Here is a 13,543-nt window from a genome sequence, read left to right on the forward strand (position 1 = left end):
AGATGTGTTCAGGTAGTTTCTGTTTATACAAGGTGAAGATGCACATAAATCCACTAGGAGAATGATTCAGACTTGCCAAGGCTCCTGCAATATCATAGAAACATAGAATGCATTGGGTTGGAAGAGACCTTTATATGTCCTCTAACCTTTGACAGAGCCTGGGCAGGTTGTCTCCGGCTGGACACGGTGGTTTGTGGCTCGCTGCTGTGTGTCAGTAATGCAGATGATGTGGTAACAATGTATGCGAATCACCAGGGCTTTGCCTTTTCTTTTTGCGTATTACCACTCCTCGGAGACAAGTCTCTTTACCGTGTTTTCCAAAAGCTGTTTCAGTGAGCCGAGCCTCCGCCAAGGTTCTCACCGTCTCGCTTTGTGTCTCCCCGGCAGCGATGCACCTCCTGGGGCTGAACTGGCAGCTGCGCCCGGCCGACGGACACACCTTCAGCAACGGGCTGCGGCCCGCGCTGCCCGCCCAGGACGGGCCGCCTGCGACCCCTGGCGGTAGAGGTGAGGCCTTCCGGGCAGCGCGCTGGGCTGGGCTGGGCTGGGCTGGGCTAGGGGCGCGGCGTTGCCAGCGGGTGGTCAGCGAGGAGGCTGTCTGCTGCCCTCTGCTGCTTTCGCCGCTGCGCTGCCCTTGCTTACTCTGCACAACATCATGGCATCGTGGCACCTCACCTGTTAATCAGCAAGAGTGTAACCAGCAGGATCAGGGCAGGGATTGTCACTCCGTACTCATCAGTGGTGACGGCACACATTGAGTACTGGGTTCCGTCTTGGTGCCCTCAATACAAGAAGGACATTGAGGTGCTGGAGCGGGTCCAGAGGAGGGCAATGAAGCTGGTAAAGGGTCTAGTAAAAGGTCTTTGGAAGGAACAGCTGAGAGAACTGGGGTTCTTTAGCCTGGAGGAGGGGAGGCTGAGTGAAGGCTTTCTTCCTCTCTTTACCTACCTGAAATATGGTTGAAGTGAGGTGGGGGTCAGTCTCATCTCCGTAGTAAGAATTCTAGGATGAGAGGAAATAGTCTCAAGTTGCTGCAGGAGAGGTTTAGATTAGATTGCATCTTAAGAAGAAAATTCTTCACCAAAAGGGTTCTCACACACTGGCCAAGCTCCCCAGGGAGGTCATTGAATCCCCATCTCTAAAAGTGTTTGAAAGATATAGAGATGTGGTGCTAAGGGCCATGGTTTAGCACCATACTTGGTAGACTTAGATAATGGTTGGACTTGATGATCTTAGAGGTCTTTTCCAACCATGGTGATTCTGTGAAGAAGTGCTTGGTCATAAAAAAAATGTGTGTTTGACTGGCTATATGTCTTGTTTCCAGGTATAGGTTAGATATCTCAGAGAAAAATCTTGACTTTAGAAGTATATTGGACTACTTGAGAGAAGCCAAGAACTTTGGCTTCTAGCCAGGACCGAATCCCTGGTTTCTTTCTTCTTTCTTAGACAAGAATTACTTCTAATAATAGAAAACATCAAGGACAGCAGAATTTGACCTATAGTAAATAATCTTCTGTGGTATTAGTATGAGCAATGTCTTCCAGTGGAGAATGACAGATACAGGGCAACAAGAAGCCTGGGTGAAAAATCTAGGAAGATAAATATTTTCTGAAGTGGACAAAATATATCATAAAAATACAGAAAAATTACATGTTGTGAAAAGAATTATAGTACTTTAAATGGGATGCTTTTATAGGTGAGGTTCAGGTGTTTGCTACATCCTGATAAAGCTTTCCCTGGTTGTTACAAAAATGGTGGTAAGACAACAAAACACTGTTTCAAGTAGTCGAAGCACCTCATAGGCTTTAGCGTGTACTGTGAAGGTGGGATGCAATAATTGAAATGGTTCAGAGCTGAACATAACCTCACTCTCAGGACCTGTGGCTCACACTAAACATACTGATTGCCAAAGCAAGAGTTAGAAACAAATGTTAATGCAAGATACTTGTGTTGGATATATTGGGTGGGGGGGAGGAGGGAGGAATCTTTAATACGGAGCTGGGAAAGGAAGCTCAGTTGTTCTTTGGTGTGTTTGATCATTCCTTGATTTTTCTTGTGTTTTCAATAAATCATGCTGCTGTACCTCAGCTTCTTCATGTCTTACGTGGAGGAACTAATTTTGGCTTCCTCCTTTTCAAGAAATCCTGCATCTTAGTTTTATTGGCTTGGCTTTCATTTCTGACTCGCTGTAGGTCAAACTGGACGAACAGCACATCCCTAAGTACAAGGCAGAATGTTTATATTCTGCTGAACTTCTTCCAGATTGTGCACAGGTGAGAGACCCTATGGTTTCAGTCAGAAACCTGAAGAGCTCAGGTCTGCAATTATGGTCACTTAGCAGACAACTGCAGTGTTTAACACGTTTCCAAATTCCCTCCCCTGCAGCTTTTTGTTGCCATCTATGTGCAAATACGGGGCAGCAGGATTGCTGAATTGGAATGTGCTCATCTGCCTGGGGCACTTCAGTGCAAATTCTGGCAGTTTATCCCAGCCCCACTCTAATTAGCTTTGCACATTTGAAGGGTCTGAGATGCCGGCTGTTTGGGGAGTGGTAACCTCCTGTAGAGGAGACAAGGAGACAGAACTGCTAGTTATGCCTTAAATTGCTGCAAGTTTAGCTTTCCTCAGAGCGTGTTGGAAAAGTTTACTTGTTCTTCTGACATTTTCTAGAAGGTTGCTGAGATGTTGATAATCTGGGGGAAGAGGAGAGAACAACATTTAGACAAGTAATGTTCCACAGAGGAATAATATGAGTGACAGGTTTGGATGAACGCAAGGAATATCTAAAACACAGTTCTTACAACAAGGAAGGGTGAAAAGTTTTCCCATCTCACCTTTCCTTTTATTATGTTCAAGTTAATATTGCTGTTCCAGCAGTTTTTAGGAAAGCCTCTGACAGCTTTTAACACAACAACTATTTCAGGGCTCAGGACTCTGGCTGTGGAGAGTGACCTTTCTATAATTGACACAACTCAGGATGAAGCCATTCTTTTCAAAACATGGGTCTCCCAAAGAAACCTTTAACCCCTAGACTGAGAACGGCCACTTAAACACAAGCTGTGCCTACTCAGCAAGCAAGGCATTTGAAAGTAGAGCAATTTGAAAGGGGCGGGGGGGGGGGGAGGGGGAAGAAAAGGAAAAAAGAGGAGGCAAGTATTTCAATTTGATCTGCTTGTTCCTTATTAAGAGGCTAAATTCTGCTATGAAATAATAAAACTGCAGTTTAAGAGGAATGTAAATTACTTTATTATTGCATTTTCCTATCTGAATGAAAACAAAATTCACTATTAAGATAACACAGTTGCAGGGGTTTTGTAATTACACAGTACATCTCACTAATACTGGGGCTGTCTGAAAGGAGTAGGCAAGTGAAATGGGTAGAAAATTCCTCAGTGCTGTGTAAAACTGCAAGTGAAGCCAACCATACCTTGGCAAGAAGTAATTTTTTTGCTTTTGGTCTCTGGAAGTTGTACCGTACTAGGAATTTAGATTATGAGTCAAAAGTAAAGAAAAAATCTGTTCTTAATACAAATGATAAGGTAGGACCCCTTCATAGTGTGTTAAAACCAAAAAGCTGACATAGCCATGGCACTGTGGACTTGCTGAAGGGATGAGGTATATAGTGATGGCATTCAAAAAACCTTTCTGAGGGTGAAGCCCACTTGTGTGGGCATGAGGTGCATGAGGATAATGTACCTAGATTCTGTTAATCTATGCAAAAAGTATATTATACATTTAATATTATGTAGTAGGCTAGACACATATACATAAAATATGTGACTGTCAATGTGCTGTTTCCTTTCTAATTGGCAGATACTCTATGAAAGTCAACTTTAATAATTTCTGAGGGCAGCTAAGATTAAACTACCCTTTATGTAGAAATATCCAAAATATCTCCAGTTGCAGATCTGAGTAGAGAATGCTTCAGTGTAGAGTTTCTCATTTATGATATATTGCCTTTGAAGTGCTCACATTTTAGCAGCTTTCATGCTCATTCAAATTGACAGATTTTTGATCTTACTTAGTATAGTAAGGTTCAATAAAGCTGAAAAACACAGTAAAAGATTCTGGTGTCTGATCCTGGGAAGCCCCCATTTTAAAGGAAACAGAAGATAATTACCAGGCAAGGATTGTAGACCTGAAAGATCAGTTCCATTACTCTTAAATATGCTGACTAATTGGAAAAGGTATCTTTGAATTTGTGTTCTTATATTCATATAATCCAAGGTTTGTCTGTCTTTGGATCAACCAGCTTGATCCAGGTTCATGCTCACTTTTTGAGATACTTCACTAAGGCTACCACAATCTCTGGATTTCAAAAAGACAATTACAGTCAATGAAATAGTAAACTATTGAAGTGTCATGAAAAATACTTGTCTCCAGTTCTCAAAATCAGCTTGTTTCTGGTTCTGAGAATCAGCATTGTAATTATTCAGCAACAATGAAATTAAGTCAGTTAAATTTGCTATTAAATTTGACACCATCTTACTTGCTTGAGATGAGAGAGGGGCTAAACACATTTCTACTAATCTAGCAGCAAGCTGACTTGAACAGATGTGGAAAGCTAAACTCAGCAGTCATTGTGAAGCTGTATTGGTTGTCTTCATCTCTCTCCAAATGATGTCGAGACCTCTGCCAGATGCTGCAGCTCTGAGTCGTGTTTTGATGGACACACAGAAATGGCTATTTTCTAATAGCCAAAATGCAATGCAGCAATGCAGCAGACAGGCAGCATGAAAGAAATAAATAAAACTATTAAATGGGAATATTTTCCACCCTTGCATATTGATAATTTATTGTTCATATGCAGATAGAGCAGGCCCTGATTTGACTGCCTGAGACACTGGTTCCTAAGTTCCTACTAAAGCTTAATGCTATTCACCAGACTGTATAAGGGGTAGGGAACAACTGAAGGCATCTCTTTGTTGTGTTGCAAAAAGATAAAATATGGAAACCTCATACCTCATTAACAATGTAAACAGCATAAATCTTTGGGTTTCTACTACTTCCTTTCAGACACTTTGAAACAGATGATCAGAATGTAATAACAATCAATGTATCTTAAATGTCACTTCCGTTCCCTTCCTTCAATTTAATCAAGACACACCATCATTTTCCAGGTGGATTAATCTTATTAAGTAGTTATGTGGGTAATGTAATGTAAATCTTAATTAACACATTAGGAAGCAGAAGCATTAATATGGACACTCTGAAGGCTTGCAGATGCGGTCTTCTGAAAATATACTAAGCTCTAGGGCTGCTGCAGCAGAAGCAAAGTATTTGACTAACTTCAACAAAACAAAAGAAAAGTTTTAATCTTGTGATTGTGTTGATGGTGATAGTATGAGCTTCTGTTAGCTGATGAAGTGTATTGTACATAGAGGTGATTGTTATGTTGATGTAGAAATTCAAGCTAGCATTTTTTTGTTCTTTGTGAAACTGAAGATCTTAATTTCATTTCAGTGATAATTTGGTTTTATTTCTGCAAACAGTGAATCTTGTGAAACCATGCCCACATGAATGTGAAGATATATCTAAGTTTTAATGTGTATCAGGGTATTAAGGCATGTTTCTTAATTCCACCTGTAAGGACAGACTGACTGCAGCTGAGCCAGAGCAGTGGTCTTCAACAGACACTCTGCAGAATTTCTCTCCTTCTACCACAACTAAAATATGGGGTACTGACCAGGAGCTTCCTTCCTCTTCACTTGACAAAGCAGAACTCATTAGTACCTCAGGATCTCCAGCATAACTTAAGTTCAAGAATGTATCATAGCAGCTTCTCCAGGCAAACTCTCATTTCCTGGCTTTTGACTTTATTGTAGTTGTTGGCATCTGTTTTGCAACACCAGTCAGTCTGTTGTACACATAGAATCTCTTCTCACCTAGGGCACTTAGATACTAGGAGTAGGTGTTTTTGAAGTCTAAGTTCATATGGGAAGTGATCAGCCTGTAAAGAGTGCATAGCACTGATTTTTTCCATGGAAGAAATCTGTACAGAAAAGACACTTTCTACTTCTTGTTGTTGCGTTTTGGTTGGTTTTATTGTGGTTTTTTGTTTGTTTGTTTCTGACACAGTAACAAGTGTTTGGACATATAGGTAGCAGGTGACCTGAGGGAAAAATCAAGCTGTCACTGAAAACAATAGTAATTCCTATCCATTCTCTTTTAGAAAAAATAAATAAATCAGTGGCATGTATTTTTAGATGGATACATTTCCATTACACAGCTGTCCCATAAATTTCTTTGGAATTCTGAGTGATCTCCTAAAAATCCCTAGCTAAATAACAAACAAGAAGTTTCATGAAGGTAAGGAAAGCCATGTCTGCAGCAGTGAGGTGTAATAAATGCAGAGGTACAACAAGAGAAGTGAATGAGGATTCTCTTTAACCAACGTTGGTGATATTTATTCCTTGTATTTAATTTGAAATTCTTCAGATCGTCTTGGTAGTTCATTATGGATCTGTTGCAATGGTTACTCTGCCAGCTATTTTTCGAGAGTTATCAAGATGTAATTTACAGTCATCAGTGTTCTAAAGGCACACAGTCAAAGCACTGGAGTTAATTGCTATTTAAATGCGATGTCTGTAGCGTGACACGGCTGGTAGACAAATTTCATTTTTCTTTTTTTAATTTTAACTACAGTACAGGAGGAGGTGTAATAAATAGTCTACTTTCAGTGTAGTTACAGTTCTGCCTCTATAGCTGACGCTGCTTGACATCAGTTAAATTAAAGGCCTACTGGGCATGTCCTATCAGCTGCCACTTTGCAGCTGACCTCCAGCTCAAAGATGAGGCCTGCCGACAAGTTAGCAGGAGGAGTTTGCATTGCTGTTGTCACATATTGCCTATTTGATAACTTCAAAGGCAAATATGCATGAGTGTTAAAACAGTCTTTTCAAATGTATATGCCAAAATAGTAATTCAACTGGGTAAATAACACAGCAGTTTAAATGAATAAGTGTTATTTAGTTTATAAATATATGTTTGGCTGAGTGATTGAAATGGCTCCCCTGGGTAAGATGAAGAAGTATGCTTTTAAAACTCTATTTACTTGTTTATATAGAGGAAATCACAGGAGAAACAAAAAAAAATCAAGTATCCATGGGGTTATGACATAAACAGACTAAACTCTAAAACAGTGTCACCCACAGCAGCGATATGATGGGATTTATCTATTCACAGTAGTCCAAGTTGTTTGTGTTAGTCTTTTTTCCCAGATTTGTGAGTGTGTCATGTGTGTAACTTTACTTAAATGCAGTTGATGTTCTTTGAATGCGATCTGCAGTGGTCCATTACAAAAGAAAAGCTTCTAAAAATAGCTGGAGGGGAGTGAGTCAGCCAGCAAGATACATTCTGTGCATGGTGAAGGTGAAGACTGAAGGGAGCAATAAGAAAAAGTGAGTCTCTAGAGACAGAATTTATAAGTGAAGCTGTTAGTACAGGAAAAGACATTGCAAATATAAAGCTAGAACAACGTTCTGCTTTTCAGGTTAAAAAATAATAGAATTCAGCCTGTTAACTAAGAAAAGAGGTTCAGTGGTCATATCTACTTTGCATTTTGTTTCTATATTTGTAACTTGAGGAGGAAGGAACATGAGGAGGCTAATACTGAGCCATCTCCTGTAGTATTTTTATGTGACTGCTCTGCATTACTCATCTTCAAGGTGAGAATTTTTAATAGGTTTTTGTTAGCATTTCTGCTTTTGAAGTAGTCATCCTAGAATGTTAAGATCATGACCAACTCAGATGCGTTGGCTGTGTCAAAGCAAGGAGCTGAGCCAAATGCTGCCACTATTTTTTTTTTTCTCATACCAACAAGAGTAACTCAGCGGGAATTTATGAGAATATGATTCAATTTGGCATAATCTGTAGAGGTCTAATAGCTTGGTGGACTTAGAGCTTTATAAGTCATTACTTAAATTTGCACATATAAAAATTATATTTTAGTGTAGCTTCAATTATTTCTCCAATGCGTGATTTCAGCATTGTAACACAGAGCCATAAAAACGGAAGGTTGTATATTAAATACTTGAAAGGAAACATAAGGATCTATTTCAGCGTGCTGAAGGTGAGGCAGCAGCAATTTCTCCCAAGCATGGGTCAGGCTGTATATAGAGCAGAAACACTGCATGCTCAAGAAACAAAGACTTGAAAATAAGGGATCATCTATCTGTGCTATTCTTTGTTGTAGATTATGTCTTGATCACTGGTGTTAGTTGCTTACCTGACCTGCCTTTAAAATCCTCTGCTGTGTTGAACCCATACAACTATCACAGTTCTATCCCTAGGTGGAATTTCCTGAGCCACTGAAATGTTCCAGGAGTGGTTTGAAGAATTAGAAACCAGGTCATTAATGTTGTGGGGCTGATATAGAGTATCTATGAGGAAGGAGGTGCTTCCAAAGATAATGCCAAACTGAACCGAATCATTTCGGTATTACAAATCTGGATAGTGTCTCTAGGCTGATTGACAATTACAAATTCAACTGTCCTATCTGCAGTTTTCACCAATTTTTAAGCTAACAAGTTCAAAATGTCCACAAGTGATTTAAAGGAATGGTCTTTTCCTAGTGACTTCTTGTTGGGAAGGTGTGATATCCAGTGTTTTTGATTTCTGCTTTTTTTTCCCTGTATGGTGCATGATGATGTACTGGGCATGTAACTCTGGTTCTCCTGAAGTCTGGAATATTCTCTTTTTAATTTAATTATGTATTTGAGGAATCCTGATTCACAAAGAAATGTCCTTTCCCAGGTAGAAATACAAACCAGAATTTTTGAAAACTAAATTAGGCTTATTTTTTAGCTAACTGGAACATTTGATTTGTGCTCTAATACAAATCATATCTCTGAATATACATGACCATTGCTCCACTCAATTCTATGTATGTACTGTATTAAGAACTATAAAGATAAAACTTTACTTACAAAGGTAAACTAAAATATTCCAGCATTGGGAAGGCTATAACTCCAGATTCCTCATTTTACACATGGATTTCAGAAATAGATTGCACTTATTTAGTATTCGTTATGCCAAAGATATGCACTAAATTCCGTGGTCTGGAGAAGTTTTGTTATAGACAGGAAACTAAGCAAACCAAAAAACCCCAAACCATATAATAGAGATAATTCATTGAGTATTATCCTGGTTTTAACTCAGCTGACAGCTGAGTACCAGCAGTCCAGTTACAACAGAGGTTTTCTTCTTCACTCCTCCTACCCTCTGGGTGGGCAAGGAGGAAAGGAACCAGGAAAGCCAAAATGTCAGTTGAGAAAAGGACAATTCACTACTCTATTGCAGGGATGTCAAATTACACAGAGGAAGAGGAAAAAGAAGAAAAACAAACAAACAGGAGAAAAGGTAGCAACTTGCACAGCAGATAAAGCCATGAATACCACCACCGCACACAAACCAGAATCAGAACAAAAAAAAAGGCAAACCCCAGGCCGGAAACCAGGGAAGACACACATACACAGAGAAACAAACAAGCAAAACCCCCAAACAACAGCAAAAACAACACAAACAAAAAACCAGAACAGGAACCTTTACAAACTAAAGAACATATTATAAGTCCCATAAACCTTGGCAAAATCCTTTCCTGTCGTACAGTGAGCATAATGTCAGCATGGTGTAGAATATATGATCCAGCTTGCACTGTTGCTTTCTGCCACTGTCCCTTGTGCCTCCTAGTAAGGCCAGTCATCTTAAACCATTATAAGTATAATGAGTCTGGACAGAGTATACTGGAAGAGGCAGTGGCCTGTTAATCATCCTGCCTTTATTACTTACACACCTTTTATCATCATCATAATAATGCCTACTGTAATACTGTCTGCAAATAGATTTTTCTTTGTTTCACTTTGGCTGCGGATATATTGATGGTGAAGAACAAAGTTCTTTAGAGTATGTCAAGGAATCTGCTCGTAGATTAGATACAGCTGATGTCCATTTAAGTATTCAATCTGCTTCCAAAGAAATAATCTACAGCACACCATTTTAAGAATGTTGAAAAAAATTCAGTTGTACTCAAAAGAGATCAAGGAGCCCTCAGTCGTCCTAGCTCTACCAGTGATCCCAGTATCGCCCTGAACAGGTGATTTTATGTGCTCTATACTTGGTTTTCCTATCCACGTGGGTAAGGACTGATTTAAATTCTAGTGAGATGTTACTGGGCCCCACTGAGATAGGAACTTTGAGATATTCTCTGCTGCAGTAATACATTAGAAGTGAAATCATGTTTTTATGAAACATTGCATGTTCTCAAGCTGTGCCAGGGGAGGTTTAGGCTGGATGTTAGGAAGTTCTTCACAGAATGAGTGATTTGCCATTGGAATGGGCTGCCCAGGGAGGTGCTGGAGTCACCATCACTGAAAGTGTTTAAGAACAGACTGGATGAGGCACTTGGTGCCATGGTTTAGTTGATTAGATGGTGTTGGATGATGGGTTGGACTTGATGATCTTGAAGGTGTTTTCCAACCTGGTTAATTCTATTCTATTCTACTCTGTTCTAAAAAGATGTTTGAATCTTGTTGCTATCTGTGTTCTTGAGCAGCTCTAAAGGTGCACTACTTGACATTATCAGCCACTTTTCCTTTCTTTGCATCCTGCCTGCATATTCTTCTGCTTTCGGCTTTGCTTAGTGCTGTGATGTTATTGTAGGCCCATTAACATAGAAAATAAAATAAAATTTAAAAAAACAACCCAAGTTGCCAAAAACTGAATAGCAGTTGGTATTCAGAACATTCTTTTACCATTTCAAAACACTGCCAACATAATATCTGTTTCATTATGTACAAGTGTAAGTGCTGCTAACATAGATAATTTGGAATCTGTAATTGAAACCATGCTATTGCAGCTCTCTCAATTAAAGATAGTCAAGACAGAAAAGCTGTTATGTACTTACCTGCTGGAATTATATGTCATTCTCTGCCATCCTGTTACATTCCTACAGTACTGGAATGTATTTTAAAAATAACTTGTCGCTTATTGACAATACCATTGCATCATGAAAAAAAACCAACATTAAATAAACATTGAGCTTTTAACAAATATTGTTAGGTTCTGTTGGAGGTATCACTGCCATCCAGCTTCTGTTAATAGTGATATTAATGATACCTTTAATTTTCTGTGATTGTAACAGACATCTTCTGTGTTGGTTTTGGTCTTTATAGTGTCTGTTGGAATAATTTTTAAATGGATTTCTCACCATGTTGTTTGAGAATATGGAACACAGAACTGCACAATGCTGCATACTGTAGCTTGAAAGCCCTGCTGACTCTTCACGTACTGCACTCCATGTTTAAAATATGTGTAGCTTCAGAACCATCTTGTTCAGCTGAGAACAGGAGGGATTGTACAGTGTTTTAAAGGTTGACTATTGCATGGGCTGGAAGCCAGAGCACTCAAGCAGAAAGGTCTTGTGTCTTGTCTTTGGTAATGCATACTGAAGAACCACCAGATGATGGATTTTAACTAAGCATAGCACAAGGGAAAAAGACTTACAGACAGTCCCTGCTTCAGGCAGCGTGAACTTAAAAGGCAACTAACTTTCTTTCAAGGAGATGATGCATGTTAGAATACAGAAACTGTCCTCTAAACACTTTTTCTGCATTTCATTTGTTCCATCAATTCTCTTGTCTATGACCTGGAGTTTGTTGCACTACTTTACATCCGTTCATTTAGATTGGAGTTAACCCTTTAGTTTTCCTTTCTGATACTTTTTTAATACCCTGGCTGTGTACAAGAGGCAAGTGAAAAGAGCACAGAGACATTCATATGTACTTAATTGACTCTCTATTGCTACTATATTTGATCAGTAAAGAGCTATTTCAGAATTAAAGGGATGGAGGAATTAGAGTATTGCAGATGCTTCACACAGAAAAGGTTCACAGCCTTCCTACTTCAAACATAGGGTCCAAATTCTTACATACTAGTTGAAACCCCAGGCAGATTTAATCAGAATAAGAAAGGGAAGTTACAGTATGATTTAAAAGGTGGAATTGCCATAGATATTCATATTGAATGAATAAAAACCTCAGTATAAAACCCAGTTATCTAATTTGATTTGTATTTGCTGTTGTTTTCTAGGACCATGGGTCACCAGGAATAGCAGCATAGACAGTGGAGAAACAGAAGTCGGCCGCAGAGTTACCCAGGAAGTGCCTCCCGGCGTTTTTTGGCGGTCTCAGATCCATGTCAGCCAGCCACAGTTCCTGAAATTCAACATATCCTTAGGGAAGGATGCTCTTTTTGGTGTTTACATAAGAAGAGGACTCCCACCATCACATGCACAGGTACTTTATCAATGTATTTGTTGGCTTTAAATGTCAGAATTTAGAAAATCAGAATTTAGATGTCAGAATTTAGAAAATCTATGTTCAATTTATGTTGGAGCTTATAGACCTTAAGTATAGGGTTTCCTGGAAATTAATTTGTGATATTTGACTGAACACCTTGATATTAAGATTTCTAGGTTATTATATAACTCAACAGCACATTGATAAAAGATCTAATCAATAATGTTCTTGCCATTCAGGTTTTTTAAATAACTTGCAGTTTAGTACTCGAGTTTTTAAATCCCAGACAAAATCTTGGTACCATTTGTGATAAACCTATCCAGTTATTCACCAGTCAGAAATGATGAGTGGTGTTGGTCAAACTCACAGTACTGAAATATAGACTGCATGCACAATTAGATGTGTTAACTTCAGAGTTTTATTCTTAACAATGTTTTTGGAGTGGTGTCACTTTGGTATGCAGCAGAGTTTGACATCACTACTACCCAGACATACTAGAGAATATAAAGCAGTGATCGTGTGTCTGAGAGCTTTAACTTTACTCTTTTTCCCTCAAGGACATTATTTAGGTTTAATACCTGGCTCAGACACAGGGCAAGTCGTGCAGCTGGGAAACCAAATTCTTCTTGATTTCTAACCAGCCTCAGAGATGAAAACTTGGTAACACTGTATTTTGACAGTGACCCTGTAGTACAGAGCAGAGGGCTGTAGGTAAAGGTAGTTTTGAAGTTAATGAGACCAAATTTAAGTATCTCTCTCTTCTAGGTTGTGCAGTGGGTGTTTTAATTTCTCTGCAGTGAGAAGATGTAGCTATTTTTTCTGTAACAGAGAGAAATGTTTTTATAATATTGAAACCTCATTAATGTGAATGGAAGGATTCCCATTTACTTAGATTAGAACTGTAATGAGAAATAATATATTTGCAGTTACCCATACTAAAAGGAAAGAGACTTTAGAGCACAAGGGAAGCAGAAATAGCAACTATCTTTTGAAAAGGACCCCTTCCTTCATGCATATCCTTGCTCATAAAAATCAGTTCTTCATTCATAAATTATCACTTAAACTTAAAATGCTTTATTTAGTATATGATTTCAAAAAAGCAAATGCAAAAGTCCATGATCTCATTTAACATTTCCAGATGCCTTGCACTGATTTACAAAGAATTGTTACTATTTTTAATGTGTGGGTTTTTTTCTTTCATCAAGCAAACTGCATTTACATAAATAGATAAAATGCATGATCTAACC

At 38.9% G+C, this 13,543-nt stretch overlaps 1 protein-coding gene across 16 annotated transcripts in view; it reads left to right on the plus strand.

The window, feature by feature from the left end:
* TENM2 (teneurin transmembrane protein 2) overlaps positions 1 to 13,543 on the plus strand; it is a 668,081-nt gene that overhangs the window by 541,253 nt on the left and 113,285 nt on the right. For all 16 annotated transcript variants that reach the window (XM_054168532.1, XM_054168518.1, XM_054168516.1 and 13 more), the window contains 2 exons: positions 388 to 507; positions 12,088 to 12,293. In XM_054168532.1, the coding sequence (XP_054024507.1) occupies positions 388 to 507; positions 12,088 to 12,293 (326 nt within the window). The remainder of the gene's footprint in view (positions 1 to 387; positions 508 to 12,087; positions 12,294 to 13,543) is intronic.

This window comes from Dryobates pubescens, chromosome 16 (assembly GCF_014839835.1).
Source record: "Dryobates pubescens isolate bDryPub1 chromosome 16, bDryPub1.pri, whole genome shotgun sequence".
Lineage (NCBI taxonomy): Eukaryota > Metazoa > Chordata > Aves > Piciformes > Picidae > Dryobates > Dryobates pubescens.